The 22,892-nt window shown below is 48.1% G+C and overlaps 1 protein-coding gene across 1 annotated transcript in view; it reads left to right on the forward strand.

The window, feature by feature from the left end:
* LOC138452989 (ribonuclease inhibitor-like) overlaps window positions 1-22,892 on the forward strand; it is a 295,852-nt gene that overhangs the window by 77,855 nt on the left and 195,105 nt on the right. The window contains exons 4-5 of the mRNA XM_069605375.1: window positions 11,872-12,042; window positions 18,743-18,913. Of these exons, the coding sequence (XP_069461476.1) occupies window positions 11,872-12,042; window positions 18,743-18,913 (342 nt within the window). The remainder of the gene's footprint in view (window positions 1-11,871; window positions 12,043-18,742; window positions 18,914-22,892) is intronic.

The raw sequence follows: 22,892 nt of genomic DNA on the forward strand, positions 1-22,892 counted from the left end.
ATTCTGGACAAGTTAAGCTCACAATGAAGTGTGAGCAAAATGGCACTCCAGCAATTTTAAAAGGGAGGGAAAGACAAGGTTATTCACAATCAAGCAGCACCAACAAGTAACTAGGCAGGGTAATCTAGAAAAGGCTTACTAGAATGAGAATTCAAATCAATAGGCCTGAGCCAATGTAAATGGTTCAGAGTCTTTGCAGAGGATCACACAGTTCAGAGTAGTTTGCAGTTAAGTCTTTGCCAACAGTTCGAAACGAAGTTGGTCGGAAGATAAGTTACTTAAAAGAGTAGAGAAGGACAAGCCCTCGGATTGGCGAAAGATTTAAAACACTTTCACCGCGGTCGGCCGGAACGAACAACTGGGTTTGAACAGTACCTTAGAAGAAGAAGAATGCTGTAGCTGAGGCAGAAGTTCCTGGCAGATCCTGCAGGCTCAAGGTTCCTGAAGCGACTGTCGGACTGAAACGAAGAAGGAAGACCGGAGGGTCCTGCACTGCCCAGGGAAGAAACCAGCAGCAGAACAAAGCAACAAATAAAAGGTGCGCTCCTTAAAACCCAAACAGGGTCCGGTCCTCCTAGCTATCCGGTTCACTGCAGCGATGCACAGCAAATTCAACCAGGGGAGGGAGGCCTTGCTTGGTGTTTGGCAAACTGGTTGGTCCCACTAGCTCGAGGGAAGAAGATTCTTTGCAGATCTTCTCTGTCGTTGAAGTGTAGGAGATTCGGACCCGCAGCAGGGCTTCACCGGGATGTTCAGTAGTTGCAGCAGTCCTCTTCCTTCAGCTTCGTTTTATGCAGTTTTCCCCCATTCACACAGCCTGGCTGTCAATCACACAGCAGGATGGCTGTCCTGGCAGGACAGTCACCTAGCCAATTAAACAAGAGTGCGACCTGGGTCTCCAAGGAGACCCTGTGCAGGGGGCCTAAACCCCCCTCACACCCTGTCTACCTAGACTTTCAGGCACCTAAGGAGGGCTTCTATGCAGAAGCCAACCAAAGGACGGCGAACAAAGGAACCAAATGGTTTGGCGCGTAGAGTAAAACATGAGAAAGACCTTTACAAAAATAAATGGCGAATAAACCCAGCCGGAACCAAATTAAAGTAAATGGGGTCCAGCGGATCAAAGTTCGAGGCTACTAACTTAGCCTAAAACAGTACCAAGGTTATTTTCATAGACCGTGGTAGGAAAAATATGGTAGATGCCACCAGCCAAATCTTAAAGAAAGGGGCACGAAGTAATGTTCCATGAGAAACAGACAAAAAGGGATAACTATTAACCCTTTCCAGTACTGTATGAAAGCTAGTTTGTACTGGGTCTGTGAATTTAAAAATACTAATAAAGTCAATGGCAACTTTAAATGTTCTGGGAGACAGTAGTCAGTCCCAGAAAATGGAGTTTAAAGTGGGAAGTCTGAAAAAGACAACCCTGTGTCATTGCACTAAAGGTGCTGTGTGGCTAACAGTAAAAAGATGATGCTTATGGAGTAGGTGAGGCTCCACAGTCTATGAACACAATGTAAAACACACAGCAAAACACATGTAAGAGTGGGAAAAAGGCTCACACTCTTACCAGATGAAAAAACAAATCCTAGAAATCCAGCAAAGCTGCTGAGGGATTCAGTAGGTAAGGGAAATTAGCCATTCTGGAGAATTCTCCCTAACACTCCTATAGGACAGGAGACAGGTCCCCGCCCTGGGAGGCGCAGGGGAGATGAAGCGTGGTCTGGCAGCCTGAAAGTGTGCTGGGTGGCGTTGCACAGTTCCCAGGTAAAGCACAAAATCCAATGCAGGGAACAAAGTGAGTCCAGAAGCAGTCCGTAATGCAGTCCAAGGTCCAAACACAGAAGGTGGCAGCCAGTGGCAACAGTACAGAAGGGCAGTCCAATAGTGAGACCAAGTTCAAAGCCAAGGGGTCCAAAAGCCAAGAATATCCACAGAGCAACAGTGCAGAAGGGCAATCCAATAGCAAGTCCAAGTTCCAAGCCAAGAGGTCCAAAAGCCAAGAATATCCGTGGAGCAACAAAATCACCAGGAACGCCACTCGCCGACAAAGAGAACAGCTGAGAAGCGGCGTGTGGAGCGTTACTTCCGCTCTTAATCGCGTAACCCCGGCAATGGGCCACGTGACTGCCTGCCCAGAATGTGCTGCCGTAGACGATCTGAGAGCGTTCCCCAGTCTCCAGGGCAACCGCCAGGAAAGCTGCCCATGGAAGCGCGGTGGTGATTTCTGCGGCCGAGAATAGTTCCTGTATGGAGGTAGGAACCGGACTGCAGGCGTGGCAAGCTTGGCAGCTGCATGACCATGCTGGGGGATCAGGTCATGACGGTGAGTGCGTCTCTGTGTACGAGACCAGAGTGGCGGCATGACACCCCATCACAGTCCCACAACATACCACTGGTAGGTCCTGTACTCTAATAAGTATCCTCAGGGTTACCCTCAATTTTCCCCAGGACAGGGGTACCTCCAGTTTCCACCAAAATGACAACACACTGGCCCAGAGATCCTCATCAATTCATTAACCCTAGCATTTCCCAGCAAGTGACCATTCGTACCTGCCCCTATTCAAAGGTCACCAGCCAAACCCCTTGTACATACTGGAACATTGCACCATATACTGCAGGCCATTGGATTTCTGGCTTTATTCCATTCAAAGTCCTAGACTCCCACATTAGGCACTGCCATGAACCTGCTAGTCTCTCCCCTATAGATCTGACACGGGATGCCTTTACTAAGCAGTCCACTTTCTTAACAAAACCAGGGGCTGTAGTGGACAGGTAGCTAAACCTATGTGGGGAAATATGATGGTTCCTGAAGATGCAATGTGTTACCTTCATGCTCTGCAGAACACTTTGACATGATTCCTATCACCTCTACCTCACAAAGCCTTTCCTACACCACTAGGCGCGTGTCCTAGACCTTCACAGTAGAATCTGTGGTCGGATTAGCGGTAGAAAAAAGCATATGCCTGTCACTATACATCAAAAGACAGAGTAGGCAACGAACCCCTGCAGTGGGTAGTGTGATGAATCAGGAATGAGCTGCGGAAACAGAAGATTCATAGTGATTGCTATTGGCTTTTATTGAAATAATAAAAAGGGTTGAAAAATGTCTGACTGTCCCTGCGCTCAGAGGTATTTCCCTACCTCAACCAAAACTAAGGGTCTGTCCAGTGTCAAGACGTCCAAAATTAAATGTCTTGTGTTTGAAATCATATCCTAGCCCTCACACTTCAAAAGTAACTAAAAGGTGCTAAGGGTAATGTCTCTGGTCTGGTAAGTGCACAAATGTTCAAGTTCAAAAGAAATGGCAAACTCCAACAAAAGGTTTCCAAATGAACAAGGTTCACATGTCCAGGGGATAACTCTCTTCCCGAGAGGTTTTCTTCCACAGCACAAACAGTTTACTTCCTGGGAATAACTCCCTTCTCCAGGTCTCTTTCCACAGCAACAGAAACAGTTCAAGTAAATCGGTATCTCAAGGGCATGCATCTTCCGTATGATTCCCTTTTCCAAAAACAAATGATATAACTCAAAGGCAAGTCCCAGACCCGCAAGATGCCTTGTATACTCCCCTGCCAGTCTTTTTTCAGCCTCAATATTTGCTTCACTGTCCCAACGGCATGAGCCTTCCTTGGGGCTTTCTTTAAGTTGTTCACTTTCATTTTAATAAAGTTAACTTTGCCTGGTATACTCTCCTGCCAGGGCTTTTCCTCGTATATTTCACTCTTACATTTCTTTTTTAACATACCTTTGCCTGGTATCCCTGCCAGTTCTGTTATGTATATCCTCAAGCTTATGATTTACAGTGTCTTTCAAATACTTGATTTTGCCTTGTGTACTCTCCTGTCAGGACTTATATGCTGCTTTCTTTCTTCTTGCCCACAAAGTAATATTTGCCCAAAATTGATTTGAAAACTCTGTTTTAAGACAGTTTGCTTTGCTTTCTGTACTTTCAATTATTTTGTTTAATTTTCTTACATGTTTCAAAGTCTCTTTGAACTCTTTACGGGCTACACTTGGCGTTTCTTCGGTTATTGGCGTGGGGTGGCATTCACCCTCAAGCAACCCGGTACCCCGTTCTCCTTCCCCAGGCTTACCGGATGCTTTAGAGGTCTCTCACGGTTCTCTGTTCTCTCTCCTTTCGGGTTGCTGCATGAGCGTGCGGTCCATCAGTTGCAGTTCCTTTGACATGCCTCGTTCTGCGGTATGTGGCTTATGCAGCCACTGGCTGTCTGGCGACGGGCTGCTTGTTATTCCACTTTCCACTCACGTCGGCAGGATTTTCTCCAGTACCACTCTCCCTGGCATACTGTGTTGCAGCATGATGAGCGGCGTCTCACCAGCTTGCAGCGTCGCCCTGCTCTGGCACTTTTCCTTCCTGTTCCTGTTCTCCTTCTCATTCACCTCTGTAAGCTTTCTCCTTCTCATACATCTCTGTAAACTGGGGTGAATTTAAACTTCCCAGAAAATGGAGCGCCTTGCAGAGACTAGACCGTTGCATCAGCTCCTTGGTCTCAGTCCTCTTCCTCGTCCCAGTACTCCCATATATATGGGATTGAAAAACAGTTCTGGGCATATTACCTTGACAGGTATTATCAGTAATGCTTATAGGTGACTGATGAGAGCTAGCACAACAAGCCATAACGGCATGAGACATGGAGGGGATATCCCTAAAAGAAAAAGGTGGTATGTGTCTTCATCCGATGATGCCATGCTATCCCCCTGAGGATCGCCTCCCCCCCATGTGCTCCTCCCTCATATAGCTGCCCCCAAGGTAGGATCAAGTAGCGGCTGCCGTTCCCTTGCCAAATGGGGAGAGGCTACCTACTGGAAAGGAGTGATGACATCATCAGATTCATCACAGTGGCCATCCTCACTCATCCACACAGGACTGGCTTACTAATGCCTTGTATTTTATTGAGGGCCCACTATTCAAACCTTCTACTAACCCCATCCTTATCAAAACATGCACCATATACAGTTTAACAATATACAGTACTTCAGATAGATGCCCCACCCTTGATGCATATGGTCAAATGCTACTGACTTGATTCTCAATAATGAACACTCAATGAATGCTTGCACGCACTCCTGTATAGTGTAATTAATTTTATTATGAAAAATAAGTAACACAAAAACCGTGCCGTATTATTGTAACTACACTTAACACACTCAATATGCAATGGTTATAAATTAATATGCAGCTATCATTTTCTTGGCCTCGATGTCTACTCTAGATCAGTCAACCATCTCAGAAGTATAATAGCTACTTTAAAAATAACTGATTACCTCATCGGTTTCCACTGACAACCTCATGGAATGAACTGCCTTCTCAATACCTCTCCTCTTTCCCATCGTGACATTAATAATGGGTAAAACAAGCTCTCATACTCACTACTGTCCTCTGAGGGTGGGAAAAGACAGCTGAAGGCTGGATGCCTGGAGCCTGGATGAAGGCTTGTTGTCTGCACAATCCAGGAAAAGTCCCAAAAATATAAAAGCCAACTGGAAATACAACCGATCAAAATCACCCTTGTCCCTTAGCAAAAAGTAGCAAAAAAGGAAAAAATGCCTTCGTCGATTTAGTGTCAATTGGAAGTGACCATGAAGAAAATTATGAATAAAATATGGCCATGGGTGGTGAGCTGATTTTCATAGGTGGAATTGCTTACCTATGTAGTTCAGTGAAAAATAGTAGTTCTCGCAAAAAAGAAAAGCCTTTTGATTCTCTAGAGCCCAAAAATGCCATTTCAGACTGTCATGGAGAGAGTAGTTCCTACGTGCTCTTGGGGCATTCAGCTCTGCCTCTGCCACCAGTCTTGCCTTGTTCAGGGTCAGTAACAGCACATCCGGCCTCCTCCAGAAGTCAGCCTTTTCTAGTAGCAAGACGGTTGTTTACCCAAGGCAAGAAGCCAAATTATCTCTAACCCCATCAGTCGACAATCTCCCTCACATCTGGTCTAGCCTGGAAGCCTTGTAGTCCATTGTAGTCTGTCAGGATGTTGTTATTGTTAAAGAGACCAGTCGGTACTATTTACCAAAACAAAAAGAATACTTGGAACACATCCCAGACCATTGGAGTGCAGCCCAGAAACAATGTCAGTGTAGTGTACCCGTTTTTCCCCAAAACAACTGATTAGCCTTGCTTGAAGCCGAGACGTTTAAAGTGTGTGGGGAAAATCCGTTCATAACCTTCATTACCTGCTCACTGCATTAATACATTTCAATGCATTTTATTATTTACATGCTATTGTGCATAAAGACTGCAGGGCGTGAGACATTGTTCAATCCCAAGCATGATTAAAATACACAACAACATTGCATGTTCCATCTCTTAGCCTCCTTTACAGTCCTCACCACAGACTCAGTTGACTCAGCATTGCCCCTGCAGTTGTCTCAGGTTCCAGAATGCTTATGATCCACAGGTCCAAATGGCACATGCCTCATAAAACAATGCAACTCCATTAGGATTGCCTTTTAGGATAAGGAGGCACTGCCTTGCCTGCAGAATTATGCCCAATGCCCAGCCATAGCTAAAGGGATACTCCCAATGTATGATCTCTTGAAAGGGAAACAGCATGTACTGATCCCGATCACCTCTCCTTATTTGTCAAGTTCACCTTCTCAGTTGCATGACCACGAGGAGCTACCATACCCGTCCCAACTGTCTATTGACAACAAATGCTGCTGATGACCACACCCTTAGCAACATGTGTTACCCTCAAATCCCTTTCAGTTGTAGGTAGGACAGGAAATACAGTATATGTAAAAAGTTGTTTAGTGGTTGATTTTTTTAATGGCTTTTTACTTTGTTGTCCTACTTACACTAAGGAGGTTTCTTGGGCAACATGCAGCAGTAGGCAATACCTTTATCTGTATCATCTTTCGGCCTTTCTTAGGACATGGCTTGTTTCTTGGACCACATGTACAGCCATGCTTTTTAACTGTCTATACTCTCTTTCAGTCTTTCTTAGACTAGAGCTGATTTCATGTACCACGTGTAACAGCTTGAAACTCTTTTGGGTCCTCACTCTCTTTTAATGTATTATTGGGACTTCAGGTCACTGCTCCCAGCACCTCTTAATTTACTTCTCATTCTCTGATACCACCTGGTGTTCTTCTGTTTTCTCCTTGTGATGCCATTGGTCCTCATTTTCACACCCAGGGCAACTAGCCTCTGTCTCCTCTCATCTCCATTATTTTGCAAACCAGTCACTCTTCTACGTCTGGCATCCAGTTTCCCAATTCTACTCCATCTCCCCTCCACATCTTTGCTGTTTTATACAATCTCAAGTCTCTATATCTGCAACTGTATCCGTGATGCCTTCTTGAATCCAAGATGATTGACTTCTCTGGGTCTTTGTAGCCTTGCTGACTTTCTCAGCTACTCAGCCCCTTTTCACTTTTCCCCACCTCAGCTCCTCCACACACTCACCTCAGCTCCTCAGCTGGGACAGACATCTGCCCCGTCCGCCTTGAAAGGTTTCCTTGTCCTGCATCTGTCCCCCTTTTGGTATCTCAGTTACTCACAGACATGTTTGGTGGGACTTGCTGATCAATCTTCATCCCCTTCTTGGCTAAAAAGAAGTGACTTTTTTTATTATTATTATTATTAATTTGATTTAGTTGTTAGTACAACTTTACACATTTTTTTTTCACTTTTTACAGATGAACAAATAAAATCAACATTAAGTTACAACATTTCAAATTTCACACCATATTTCATCATAGGATCATCTAATATGTGATAGTACATAAGTTAAAATCCATGACAACAAATGTAATAAAACACTTGTGCATATATGACATATGACACTTCCCCTGGAAAACTCTGGACCTCTTCCTCCCTCTGCCGTTGCAGAAACCTTTCATCTTTCAGGAATGTTGCAAACACTATCTCTCCCAATTCGGGAACTCTTCCATCATCGGGCAGTTTGAGAACTCTTCCTCCCTCAGACAATTTGTGATGTTCATATTTCTGTGTTTCCTCTTTTGAATCTGCGGTTCCTCCAGCTTTGTTTATGAGACCGTAAACATTATTCCTGAACCTTTTTCTGTCATTCTCTGATGGTGGTGCTTCCCCACAACAGCCAGGACCAGATCTGGATGGATCCCTGAATGGGGCTTAGATTCCATAGCAGAATCTACTTTAGACTGAAGCCCAGGAAAATGCCCCGAAAGATTGAATGTGGCAATAATTAGAATGTGGGTGGCCACCAAGTGCTTAAATGAAGGCTGCCTGTTATTTGGAGCTCCCGTTTCCTATTTATCAACCAAAGCTACACCTGCCGATGAACCCTGCTACAGAAGAAGATGAAACCCAAAATTAATCGGGATGAAGCTCTGCTGGCCTGCATCCTTCCAAAACTCATTTCTGAGGCAGGACTCCATGTGTTCTCCCAGACAAGTCATCCTGAGACAAGAGAGATGCCGGACATGGTAATCTCTCCCCTTGACCTAGCCGTATTGTAAGATCCATACATCTTCTGCCCCATGACAACTGGCTGGAACCTAGGCAGTGATCTGACTTGAAAGCATACACTAACTCTGCACACCTAGAGAAACGACAGCCAGCCAGCCAAATTTCATATCTGTGGCTGTGTTACATGGTATGTCAAGGACTGCAGAGACGGTCTAGGAGGAGGCAGTGTCCAGTCATCGAGGAATCCCTGCGGCCTGCTCAATCATCAAAAGGCAGTCAGAGATTCAAGAAACCGGAGAAACGTCCCAGAGACTGACTGGGAATCTTAGAAAGCCTTCTCTGAAAGAAGCTAAAGCTGTTCAACAACACATTGACGTCTATAGAAAACCCAATCGTGACGTTCTGAGGTGGACTGTTGTGCTGATACAAAAATAATCCGCTCCCTACCCCCTGTAGAATTATAACACTAGGCATGGCCTCCGAACCGTCCATGCAGCTGAATTACAGTGTAGAGCATTCCTTGGAAAACCAACCTGCCACAAAGTGAATTTGGATACAAGGAATGGTCTGAAATAGCAGGATGTCCTATACCATGAATTCAACCAAGTTACGTTGGGCTATTTGCGGAGTAGGACCACCGGCTGAATTGTGGTAGAGAAATACTGTTAACTAAGGGCTACTGCTGCACTTGTTACTTTGGCAAAGTGCAGTTCACCAAAACGCATAGGTCAAGAGCCACACTGTCCCATTTGTAACCAGCAAATCTGTACAAAGGACACAGAGTTGAAGAACCCCGGCACCTATAGCAGGGTTAGGTTAAAGCTTAACAATCTCTGGTATTGATGCAAAACCTGACTAGGAGAACTGTGGTTTCCTATGTTTCCATGTGTTCCTTTATTGTCACTTAAACCGTGTTAACCTTTACTGAATAAAGGACTTTTCCTTCACATTGCTTTTCGTTATTCACTTAACGGCTCTTGTAGATAATTGTTGTTCTTAGGTACATTCACATAAAGCATTCTGTCTTTGCTAACACTGCATAGGTATTCATTTATGCAATATAATAACGCATTATGTTATGTTTCCGATGCAATACAAAACCCCCCAAAAGTAATGCTTTGGCTGTGCGGCCCCAGCTGCTCCAGTGGAGCAGTGGTCATTCAAGAAGGCCAAGGCTTGCTTAGCTTGATGAGGGACCTTTCCAGGTTCTGAACACAGTGCCTAGAGATATTCTGTAAAACAATCCTTGTAACCAGATGATTATGCCTATTCTTGAAGCGGCTGTATATTCGGGCTGTGAGGAATCTGAGGGTGTCCCCACTTCTTTCTCCAAAATATCCTCCCTTCCAGGTGGCAAGGCTGTCGCTTTCGGATGCTGACTCTGGGGGTGGATATGCGAGGGAGGATCACCTGGGAGGAGGAGACTTGGGGAGTGGGGATGAGGCACCCTTGGGTGAGACAGGGTATCCCTCATTTACTTTTCATCAGGAATCAAATGTCCCCCAGACTTTTATGGGATATTACCAATCCCTTCCCTGTTGTGTTAGAAAACCATCACCCAGTGTATACCACTATGGTACTGAGACGAGGAAGAGACCACCTAGAAACATACATCACTCCTTTATTAACTCAGACATACACAAACACCACTCTGGTACTGGGACGAGGAAAAGGGACGCCGCGTACCAAGACCATTGTGAAATCAATGTGAATGGCCTGCACCTGAAGCCAAATGGTAGTATAAATGGTCTGCTCAGGTTAGGCTAATGCGATTGCTGGGGTAGATTGCCTGGGAGATCGCCTGTGGGAGGCTTGCAGATGGTGAAGCCAGACGTGAAGGCAGGGAGATGCGTGTCCAAAGCGCTGCAGTGCTGTGGCGGGCATTGTCGGAAGGTCTCCGGTGGCAGGGTCAGGCTGCCGACCTCCTGGAGTCAAGAGGACTCCCTCTCCGGTAGCCCAAGGTGTTGAATACCCTGGAGGAGGGGCTTGCTGAGCCAAGGACATAGGCAGTCATGAAGAATCAACCGAAGCGGAGAAGGGTATAAAGACAGCGTACGCGGTAAGTCGAGTGTGGCTGAATGACTCTGGGACGCTGTGGTGCGAACCGCGTTGTGAAGACAGGTCGGAGAGCTTGCGAGTGAGCGAAGGACTGTAGGTGCAATGGTAAAACACTGATGTTTGATGACTACAATAATGTGAAGGTTGATGAACGGAGCAGTTTGTGAATACAGAACGGTATTGAAATTGGGAAGGCCGTGGGAGTGCCAGAAAAGCAGTAAACTTTAGATTGAATAAGAAGCCCGTGAGCAGGGTGCACATTCTCAGCAGGAGGGTGAACTGGGAATTTGCAGTTATTTTGTTTTGGATATGAATGAACTGAAGATTTGAATACTGAACGAAAGGAAAGTAATGAGTGAATGCCAAAAGAATGGAAAGTAGAGAAAAGTGTTCCCTGATACAAAGGAACTGTGAATTTTGTAAACTAAAGAAAGGAAGTATTGGCAAGAGCCTTAAGGAAAAGGGGAACTGTGCAAGTTGAAAGTTGAAATTGTGGCAGAACTATGAGAAGGTTTGATAATCCAGCAAGTGAATGGTGGCAAAACATGTGTTGACAAGGATTGCAAGAATAAAAGTCCAATACCACTGGTGAGCTGAAGCAGTGCGGTGTAGTGGCGGTGTAACTGTGGAAAAGAAGCCAATCGGGCTTGTCATTTGCGTGACTTGTACTGGGTGGACCGTGTGGTCAGACGACGGCGCCTAGACTGAATACACCCCACCAAAGAGAAGGCGCTTGACTCATCTACACATTTATGGTTGAATATCCAGAGAAGCGTGTACATTGTAAACTTGAAGAGATTAACTTTGTGATAATGATGAAGATACAAAGAGCCTGAAGGCTGGGAAGGATCCAGTGGAATTGTGTTACTGTGAAAACCGAGAGAGACTTTAAAGCTTTGGGAAGGGAACCCCTAGTGATTGAAAGTGAACTATTTGGAATCCTGGGGAAGGGAGAAACCCTTCCCAATCAAGAGCTGGAAGACGTTCTGAACTTTTCATTTAATGCTGACATCCCTGCACAGTTTGAACAAATAGATATGAGGGCGAGTATAGGTTTTGGACACAGACAGACATTTACTTTGGACCTCCTGACGCAGACTCTCCTTAGTTTGTTAGATAGAGAAATCCCACCTCAGCAGAGGGCAAGATAGGCTTTATCCCAACCTCTCCTAAATTGTTTATGACTACTTACTGATTCCATCACGTGGCGCTGCCATGTCATGTGCATGAGGTGTTCTACATCACTATTATGCCTTTGCTTAGCTTGCATCATGTGACCTAGTGTCTTTTGCAGAACCTAAGGTATTAAACAGAATAGGATCATTAGGCCTTGCTTTCTGAATATGAACATCAATCAGTGAGATACCACTCTGTTTTTCTTTCTTTTCCAGGATCAAGTGCTGCTCCTTCACAGAATCAAGCTGTGCAGATCTTGCCTCCTTTCTCTGCACTAGTCCATTCCTGACAGAACTAAACCTGGGCGGCAATGAAATAGGGGATTCAGGGCTGCTGCTGTTGTGCGAAGGACTGAAACACCCAGACTGCAGACTACAGGGCCTGTGGTAAGTGTTCTCTGTTCTGGACTGCATTGTGTTACCATAGATCCTCTATGCATTCACTCACTAGTTCATCCCCATCTCCAACCCTCTCACTACACCTCTCTCCTGGTCTGACCATGCTCTCCTGTCCTCTCACATGGATCTCTTGGGGTCCCCCGGCCAAGCCTCCGCCCGCACTGCCACTCCCAGTCTCCTTCTCCGTCATTCGACAGATAAAGTGAATGTCAGTTGCTGCTTTTCCTGCCACTTTCATTCCCCCTCCCACTCTGGCCATTGACTCTCACACTGGCATGACACAGCCCTTGCTAACCTGCACCTCTCCACCTCCAACACTCTTGCCCCTGTCATGAGAATCTGCATGAAGCCTGCTTCCAAGCAAAACACCTGGGATGATTCTAACTTAACCTCTCGGAAACGCAAGTGCAGAGCTGCTGAGCGGATGTGGCAGGCTGCGAGCACATCCTCTGACAAACTGACCTGCCACATGCTCCAAAATCCATACAGACTGTACATGCGCTCAAAGAAGACAGCCTATATCCAAGACCACATCTCTGGGGCCACTAATAACACGGATGAACTGTTCAAAATCTGTAAGGAACTCGCCAATCCTACTGTAGTCTCCACTTCTCCTCTGCCATCTCTGACCCTCTGCACTGCACTGGCCTCTCACTTCATAACCAAAACTCAGGACATCCTGCCCTCACTCTCGTCTACACCCCTTCCTTCTTCCTCACTCGCTCTCAGGCCTCTCTTGGCCCCCCTCTTCCCTTCCCTCCTGCTCTCCTCCTTCTCGCCCATATCACTGGAGGGGGTATCTAGACAAGTCCTCTCTATGAAAGTCTCTACCAAACGGGTGCTCCTCTGCTCCTCCAGAACGATCAAGGACAGCATTGCCTCCCTTTCTCCAGCCTTGGCTGGTTTCTGAAATCACTCCTATGCCACTAGCTCCTTTCTGACACTCCTCAAACACTCCCTTGTGCACCCTTTCCTCAAAAAGCCTTGTTCCGACCCCTCCTGCCCGGCTAACTACCGCCCTATCTCCATTAGCCCCTTCCTGGGAAAACTCTTGGAGAAGCTGGCCATCTCCCAGCTGATCCACCACACTGAATCTGTTGGTTGTCTCCACGTCCACCAGTCTGGCATCAGAGCAGCCAGAGGCACAGAAACTGCACTCCTGAACACCCATGAAGACCCGCTCTCAAACCTTGATTCTTACTTTGCGAATGCTGGCAACTGGAAACACTTTCTGCTGTATAGGCACCATACAAATGTCCATTAAATAAAATACAAACTCTCCTTCTGTTCTCATCCTTCTTGACCTTCCCTATACCTTTGATTCGGTCAATCATGCCACCCTTATAAATCAGCTCCATGACACCCTTGGCATCCCAGACCTGGCACTGGAATGGTTGACCCCCTTCCTCTCTGACCGACCATCCTAGGTTCAACTGGGCCCTTTTCTCTCCCCCATCACACTCCCCACCTGCAGCGCCCCTCAGGGCTCTAGCCTCTCGCCTGGGCTCTTCAATATCTACCTTGCCCATCAAGCCCATTTGATCTACTCCTTCTCTCCTCACTTCCAGTGTTATGCAGACGACAAGCAGCTCTCCTTCAAGCTTCCCTCTGCTGCCTCCTCTGCGTCCTCTTCTTCCTCTCTCATTCCTGACTGTCTGACTGCTACTCGGGCATAGTGTGCTGCTAACGATCTCTGCCTTAATGCCAGTAAGACAGAGATCCTTCTCATTGGAACCCCAGCTCCCTCCTTCCCTCCTACTCTCTGGCCACCATCCATAGGCCCCTCCCCTCAACCTCTTGTGAGGGAAAAAACCTTGGTGTCATCTTCAACTCCTCTCTCTCCTTCTTTCCTCGCATCACAGACCATGTCAAAAAGGCCCACTACCAGCTGCACCTCCTCAGAGGCATTCTCCCTTTCCTCACCTTCCCCAGAATGTCACTGTCTCTAGAGCTCTGGTTCTCTCTACGCTTGACTTCTGCAACAGCCTCTTCCTCAGTCTGACTAAATCCTCCCATTCGCCCCCTTCAACTAATCCAGAATAGGACTGCAAGACTTATCCTTGGTCTCAAGCCCTGGGACTGCATCTATCCAGCCCTAAAATCTCTCCACTGACTCCCGGTTGCTGAGGGGATCAAATTCAAGACCCTCTGCATCATCCACAAGGCTTTCTGGGGCCTCGGTCTACACTATATCCAAGTCTCTCTCCCTAAATAGCTCCCTGCTAGAGCCCTTCGGTCCTCTAGCTCCAACTCTCTGCAGGTCAGATGTATTTCCAAGCAGAGAGAAGGGGGGGGGGGGTGCAGAGCTCTCTCTTCGCCAGGAGCCTCCCTCCCTCTGGAATGCCCTCCCTGCCCCTCTGACTTGAGCCAGATCTCCTTAAAATCCAGAAGCTTCTCAAGACCCTAATTTTCTCTTCTCCCTTCCCTCTCCCCCTGCCCTGCTAATGTCCCCCTCTGCCGCTTCTTGACAGGCTGCCAGGTTCCTTCTGATTCATACAGGGCACCAGGCCCTCCTCGCCCAGTCTACCTCAGTTCTTTGGTCTCCTCTGACCCCCCCTAACCTGCACTTGCCCTACCAGATTCCCCCCCCCCCCCGCACTAGCCTGGCTGGGCCTGCACTCCTATTGAGCCCATCTAGCCCTGTCCTTGCACTTATCATGTGGAACTGCATTCCCCTGCACTCTCTGCATTCCCCTGCACTTGTCCACCTGGCCTCCCTTTAGCACTTGCCTAGCCCAGGGGCCCTCTCCCCCCCCCCCCCCTCCAGCACTTGTACACTCTCCAGTCTGACCTGCACTTCCCTTCCCTCCTTAGCAGTAGCGCATTACACTCTGACTGGCACTTCCCCCTCCTCCCCACTCCCCTGCACTTCTTGTTACTGCACTTGCACGATGCAAATGACACACGTCCTAGTAGGACTGTTTTTTGTTATTTCATGCCTTTCCTTGCCCCCCTTTTTCCTGTTGCGCCTTGAAACACCATTTGCTGTATAGGCGTATTATAAATACCCAATAAATAAAAAGTAAAAATAAAATCCATGCATTAATTGATCTGTCCGTTCATTCACCACTCCTGATACAAAACCAGGCCACATGTCTCCATCTGCATCCCAGAGTCTTGCCATGTCCCTATCAGTGCAGAAATTATGCAGGATCATGTTAGATTTGAAATCATAATAAACTCCCTGAGTTACCTAACAACTCTGCACCTGCAGTAAAATTTCAGTCTAGGGTGGCTCTTACCAAAGACTCTTCTCCTCTCTTTCTATCACACTGCACTCCTATTGGAGCGATATGACCAACTCTACCTCTCCTTTAATATCCTGTTGAGGTCTGTGTCTCTGCCATGGGTGCAGGTACTTTGAGACAGATCCAGCTGGACCCCCAAGCCCAGTTTCTACAGGCAAGCTCAAGAGGTCCTGATAATCACTCTTTCCCAGGGTCCTTAGGTCTTCCGTCTTTACCTCCTCTCTTCTGAGCCTGTTCCCCATTGACACCTCAGCGAATGCATGTTCCTCCTCCCACTATAGGATAGGCCCTTCTGATCAGAGTCTCACCTCTACCCCTTTCCTTGGAGCAAGTGGGCCATTCATTCCTTTCTGCTCTGACAGACTACCACCTCAGTAGCCTCCTGTGCTGCCAGACTGCGTGGAAAGCTTTGCACCTGTGTACTACCAGGAGTTTGGCTGCTGTCTAATTACTTTGCCCCCGAGATGTAGCGTATGTTCCTGCACATGGTATATGCAGAGACTAGGAATAAATGCTGGTCTGCCATTTTGGATTCCGTGTTTGTGTGAGATTTTGCCAGCAAGCCGGTGCTGCAGACCTCAGTGGGCCCATTTCTGCATACTTCGGGGAATCTCGCCTGCAGCGGGACTCATGTTGAGCGATCTAAACCTCCGGGAGGGGCATGGTCTGTATCACGCTGGGCCTTCCTTCAGAAAGGGGTGCACTTCCATGGTGGGCTAGTGTGAGGATAGGTCTCTAATCACCTTAACCCAAAGCAGGCCCACCACTTAAGAAGCTAGTGCACGTTTGTCTGTAAGGCAAGTTTATTGTACAATCAGCCGGAGGAGCTAGATGAAGCTGTAGAGTCAAACTAAGCCGAGTCTCCCTGAACAACACAAACACTTCACATTATATACATTTTGCAACAGGTAAAACACTCCTGTGCCGAGATCAAACTATAAAGTTAATGTATTCTGCTTTTATCTGCTTTTGATCAATTCTGGCTTGGTTATACTGTCGTACATTTCACAGAGACTTTTGATCGGACATTCGCATCTTCGCAGGACTATGTTACTTGGTATTTCTATGATATACTTCCAAGGAATCATTCCATTCTGCCCGCATTTGTCAGCACACACAGCGCTTTCAACTTTAGATACAGTTTCACTCCTTCGTTTCACAAACCAGACTTTTGCTGCGTCCAATAACTCACCAGTTGTGATATCTTGGCTTTCTTCTGCTTCGCTTTGGTCGCGGGAGTCAAAGTCGGTATCACAGCTGTCTCTACTCCTCCCCAACTCTGCCATGTCACCCAAGAGGGTCTCTGGTTACCTTGAAGCACTTCAAAGAGGGACTTCCATTCTTCCCTTGGTTTACGAACCCACAGGGTCTGCTCGTAGTATATCTTTCTCGCTCGCCTTTGAAACAGTATTTGCATGGCTCCTTGGTCCTCCGATTCCTGAAGCTGGCTTTGCCTTTCCCTGGCAAGAACTGCTCCTTCTCCCATGCCCCCTTGCCCAGAGTGTGTCTCGGTGTTCCACCTTTTAACCAGGTATGGAGGGCTAATAGGTACCAGCTGTATGTAATTGAGGTTGAGTGCCTGACTCTGCCTGATCTTGTTAGTGGAACATGTCCAAAGTATTGCATGGGTGGTACTCCTTTCAGTCTCAGATTTCCTCTTCCTTGGCTCAGTGTTTATGCAGAAAAGAGGGGGGCGAGTTGGGAAGTTGGAATGTCCTATGAAATAGGATGAGACACGGGTATAGGGAAAGGGAGGGGGGATACCGCATCTCGCCATCGGGTGTTCCTCCCCCACTTCCCGAGGACCCCTCACCCAGGTGATCCTCCCGCACTTGTCCACCCCAAGGGTCTGGATCCAAAGGCGATGGCTGTGCCCTGGCCACCTGAGCAAGAGATCCCCTGAGTCAGTGAAACACCCTCTGGTTTTTCACAGGGTTGATTTCATGCAAACTGCTCAGCGACATATACCACCTGTATCTCATCATCCAGGCATGGATGGCAACCCACGGTCTATGCCTGAATAATGATAAAACAGAGCTAATCATCCTGGGTACTCACTCTAATCTTAAAAAATTAGGCCAAGACTACACCTCGTTTGAGATTTATGGCAATATCATCAAGGTGTCCAAGGAGGTGAAGACACTTGGCTTTTATCTGGATTCCACTCTCTCCTTTGATAAACAGGTGAAATCCATGGCATCAGCCACAGCTTACGCTTGTAAGCTAATTAGAGCAGGTAAATACTTTCTCTCAGATGACAACTGCATTATCTTAGCTAGAGCCCTGAGGCTCGACTATTGCAATGCCCTATACATTGGTGCCAACAAATCTATCATCCACAGAATTCAAATCTTACAAAACAATGCCTTAAGAGCAGCTCTTGGCGTGCCTAAAAGATAGCATATCTCTAAGATTAGGCGCCAAAACAACTGGCTGTTTACCCAAAACAAAATCCATTTAAAAGTTGCATTCCTTGCTCACAAAGCTTTGAATAATGCTGCACCTAGCTATCTCATGGACAGATTCCTAAAGAGAAGCTCCACCCGACCGGCAAGAACCACCAATGCCAATAGCCTTATCATACCACGATTCAGGCTTTCAGGCTGGCTAAGGCGGGGGGAGGTAGCTTCCAGGTCCGTGCGGCCCAATTATGGGACTCATTGCCACATCCTCTACACGAGGAGCAGCCCTTTCTGAAATCCAGATCCAACTGTATCAATCTTCTGAAGTCTGCCGACGTTTAGATGCTCACCAGCTCCTTCTAGACTCCTGAGACCTCCTAATGTACATACATATATAATCACCATCCTGTTGCCCATTTGGACATCTTCCCTCTAGGCTAGTGATAACCGGGTCATGCCTCGTGACTGTGACAACCTGCTTGTGCCTGTATATATTCTATCTTGCTTGTTTTCTGTTTCCGAACTTCTACGGACTGTATAGATTTTGTTTTTGTGTGGAATCTCTAACTGACCTTCCATGGCCTATATCTATTTTGTTTTTACTTGTAATTTGAAACCCTGTAACCCTAAACATCGCATATTCTGTACTACTGCGCCCAGTTACCTTCGGGTCTGGTGCACATTATAAGTGAATAAAACAAACAAACAAACAAACCTGCATAAGATTCTATACCCACATTCCTTTATCCCTGTACACTGAGATGCCTTGTGGGTTCTCTCCCAGATATGTGACTCAGATGGGTCGAGCAATCAGTAGCAACTGGTGGTGCGCTTTGTTTGTAATCAGTTTTAATATTTGTCCCCTTCCTGAAAGCATTGTTTTTCAGGTTGTGGGTTGTTTCATTGTTTTGGAGTAAGGCTTAAGGCCGACTTTACTTACAGAATGACATTCATAATCTGGGAGCAATTTTAGTAGCAAAGGTGGCGACGTATTACTCATCTTTGGTCATTCTCTTGTTTTATGTTGGTCTTCTGCAGGGTGAGACATTGCTTGTTGACAAGTTCTAGCTGTGCAGATCTCTCCTCTGTTCTCAGCACAAACCAGTCTCTCACTGAGCTGGTCCTGAGTAATAATGAACTGGGGAATGCCGGCCTGAAACACCTGTGTGAAGGACTGAAACATCCGGGCTGTAAAATCCAGAAACTGTGGTGAGTAGCAAGTGTGCTCCAGTGTTCTCATTCCTCTTAGACCCCATTTCTCTTCCGTGGACGAGAGGGCGACCCATGGAGGATGTGTGGGGAACTCAGTGTACTTGAGAACTTCTGCCGCCACATCCACACCCTCCTCTGGTTCTCCAGATTTCAAAATGATTCTGTTCTGCATCTTCCTCCATTTTCACGTCGACCTTGACAAGGTGTAGTCACATGCTCCCCAACCTGCCTTGTGACCCCAGTGAAAAATAAACATGTGAAATAATAGTATTGTTTCATTCCTCTACCTTGGTTATGGCTCATAATAAATACATGGGAATATCCGGTGTCATTCATCCATGCTACAAATATATAAACACTTGATGTCTGCTGTCACCTCTCCAAAACTCTACTGGTGCTTTCCCTCCTCCTGCATCCCATTCCCAGTTGCTCTTTTAGGTAATGGGTAAGGTGGTAGAGAGAAGGCCCCTGCATGCCCTTCCCAGAGTGTAAGGCGATGGAGAGAAGGCCTCTGCATGACCTTCCCAGAGGGTAAGGTGGTAGAGAGAAGGCCCCTGCATGACCTTCCCAGAGGGTAAGGCAGTAGAGAGAAGGCCCCTGCATGCCCTTCCCAGAGGGTAAGGTGGTAGAGAGAAGGCCCCTGCATGCCCTTCCCAGAGTGTAAGGCGATGGAGAGTAGGCCACTGCATGCCCTTCCCAGAGGGTAAGGCGATAAAGAGAAGGCCCCTGCATGACCTTCCCAGAAGGTAAGGCAGTAGGGAGAAGGCCCCTGCATGCCCTTCCCAGAGGGTAAGGTGGTAGAGAGAAGGCCCCTGCATGCCCTTCCCAGAGGGTAAGGTGGTAGAGAGAAGGCCCCTGCATGCCCTTCCCAGAGTGTAAGGTGATAAGAGAGTAGGCCACTGCATGCCCTTCCCAGAGGGTCAGGCAGTAGAGCGAAGGCTCCTGCATGACATTCCCAGAGGGCAAGGTAGCAGAGAGAAGGCCCCTGCATGCCCTTCCCAGAGGGTAAGGCGATAGAGAGAAGGCCCCTGCATGACCTTCCCAGAGGGTAAGGCAGTCGAGAGAAGGCCCCTGCATGCCCTTCCCAGAGGGTAAGGCAGTAGGGAGAAGGCCCCTGCATGCCCTTCCCAGAGGGTAAGGTGGTAGAGAGAATGCCCCTGCATGCCCTTCCCAGAGTGTAAGGCGATGGAGAGAAGGCCTCTGCATGACCTTCCCAGAGGGTAAGGCAGTAGAGAGAAGGCCCCTGCATGCCCTTCCCAGAGGGTAAGGTGGTAGAGAGAAGGCCCCTGCATGCCCTTCCCAGAGTGTAAGGCGATGGAGAGTAGGCCACTGTATGCCCTTCCCAGAGGGTAAGGCGATAGAGAGAAGGCCCCTGCATGACCTTCCCAGAGGGTAAGGCAGTAGGGAGAAGGCCCCTGCATGCCCTTCCCAGAGGGTAAGGTGGTAGAGAGAAGGCCCCTGCATGCCCTTCCCAGAGTGTAAGGCGATAGAGAGTAGGCCTCTGCATGACCTTCCCAGAGGGTAAGGCAGTAGAGAGAAGGCCCCTGCATGCCCTTCCCAGAGGGTAAGGTGGTAGAGAGAAGGCCCCTGAATGCCCTTCCCAGAGTGTAAGGCGATGGAGAGAAGGCCTCTGCATGACCTTCCCAGAGGGTAAGGCAGTAGAGAGAAGGCCCCTGCATGCCCTTCCCAGAGGGTAAGGTGGTAGAGAGAAGGCCCCTGCATGCCCTTCCCAGAGTGTAAGGTGATAAGAGAGTAGGCCACTGCATGCCCTTCCCAGAGGGTCAGGCAGTAGAGCGAAGGCTCCTGCATGACATTCCCAGAGGACAAGGTAGCAGAGAGAAGGCCCCTGCATGCCCTTCCCAGAGGGTAAGGCAGTAGAGAGAAGGCCCCTGCATGCCCTTCCCAGAGGGTAAGGTGGTAGAGAGAAGGCCCCTGCATGCCCTTCCCAGAGGGTAAGGCAGTAGAGAGAAGGCCCCTGCATGCCCTTCCCAGAGTGTAAGGCGATAGAGAGTAGGCCACTGTATGCCCTTCCCAGAGGGTAAGGTGGTAGAGAGAAGGCCCCTGCATGCCCTTCCCAGAGTGTAAGGCAATAGAGAGTAGGCCACTGTATGCCCTTCCCAGAGGGTAAGGTGGTAGAGAGAAGGCCCCTGCATGCCCTTCCCAGAGAGTAAAATGATAGTGAGAAGCCCCCTGTATGCCCTTCCCTGAGGGTAAGGTGGTAGACAGAAGGCCCGTGCATGCCCTTCCCAGAGAGTAAAATGATAGTGAGAAGGCCCCTGTATGCCCTTCCCAGAGGGTAAGGCAGCAGAGAGAAGGCCCCTGCATGCCCTTCCCAGAGTGTAAGGCGATGGAGAGTAGGCCACTGTATGCCCATCCCAGAGGGTAAGGCGATAGAGAGAAGGCCCCTGCATGACCTTCCCAGAGGGTAAGGCAGTAGAGAGAAGGCCCCTGCATGCCCTTCCCAGAGGGTAAGGTGGTAGAGAGAAGGCCCCTGCATGCCCTTCCCAGAGTGTAAGGCGATAGAGAGTATGCCACTGTATGCCCTTCCCAGAGGGTAAGGCGGTAGACAGAAAGCCCCTGCATGCCCTTCCCAGAGAGTAAAATGGTAGTGAGAAGGCCCCTGTATGCCCTTCCCAGAGGGTAAGGTGGTATAGAGAAGGCCTCTGCATGCACTTGCCAGAGGGTGAGGCAGCAGAGAGAAGGCGCCTGCATACCCTTCCCAGAGGGTAAGGCGGTAGAGAGTAGGCCCCTGCGTGCCCTTCCCAGAGGGTAAGGCGGTAGAGAGAAGACCCCTGCATGACCTTCCCACAGGTTAAGGTGGTAGAGAGAAGTCCCCTGCATGATATGATATGATATGATATGGAATTTGTAACGCGCCTATACACAAGTGTTTCATGCCCTTCCCAGAGGGTAAGGTGGTAGAGAGAAGACCCCTGCATGGCCTTCCCACAGGTTAAGGCGGTAGAGAGTAGGCCACTGTATGCCCTTCAGTTATTTTTTGAAGCAGTGGGTGTGGTGGTGGAGGCTGTCGTAACCCCACGCTACTCTGGCTTACATGTGAAGCACTGAGTGGGTAATGACACGTAAAGCCTTGTACAGCTGCTAATGTGAAAAGGTAGTGAAGCAGTAAAAGAAGACTGTTGCTCCACCTCCTTTCGGATGCTAATCTGTGAAGCAGGGAGTAAGGCAGTAGAGGGGATGCATGACTGCATGCCTTCCGCACCTCTTCTTTGACGCAATAGGTAAGGCGCTGGAGTCAGTGCTGGTGCATGCCTTGGATGGCTAATCTGTGAAGCAGGGAGTAAGGCAGTAGAGGGGATGCATGACTGCATGCCTTCCGCAGCTATTCTTTGACGCAGTGGGTAAGGCGCTGGTGTCAGTGCTGGTGCATGCCTTGGATGGCTATTCTGTGAAGCAGTGAGTAAGGCAGTAGAGGGGATGCATGACTGCATGCCTTCCGCAGCTATTCTTTGACGCAATAGGTAAGGCGCTGGAGTCAGTGCTGGTGCATGCCTTGGATTGCTATTCTGTGAAGCAGTGAGTAAGGCAGTAGAGGGGATGCATGACTGCATGCCTTCCGCAGCTATTCTTTGACGCAGTGGGTAAGGCGCTTGAGTCAGTGCTGATACATGCCTTGGATGGCTATTCTGTGAAGCAGTGAGTAAGGCAGTAGAGGGGATGCATGACTGCATGCCTTCCGCAGCTATTCTTTGACGCAATAAGTAAGGCGCTGGAGTCAGTGCTGGTGCATGCCTTGGATGGCTATTCTGTGAAGCAGTGAGTAAGGCAGTAGAGGGGATGCATGACTGCATGCCTTCCGCAGCTATTCTTTGACGCAGTGGGTAAGGCGCTTGAGTCAGTGCTGATACATGCCTTGGATGGCTATTCTGTGAAGCAGTGAGTAAGGCAGTAGAGGGGATGCATGACTGCATGCCTTCCGCAGCTATTCTTTGACGCAATAAGTAAGGCGCTGGAG

Source organism: Ambystoma mexicanum, chromosome 4p (assembly GCF_040938575.1).
Source record: "Ambystoma mexicanum isolate Mex_15411 chromosome 4p, UKY_AmexF1_1, whole genome shotgun sequence".
Lineage (NCBI taxonomy): Eukaryota > Metazoa > Chordata > Amphibia > Caudata > Ambystomatidae > Ambystoma > Ambystoma mexicanum.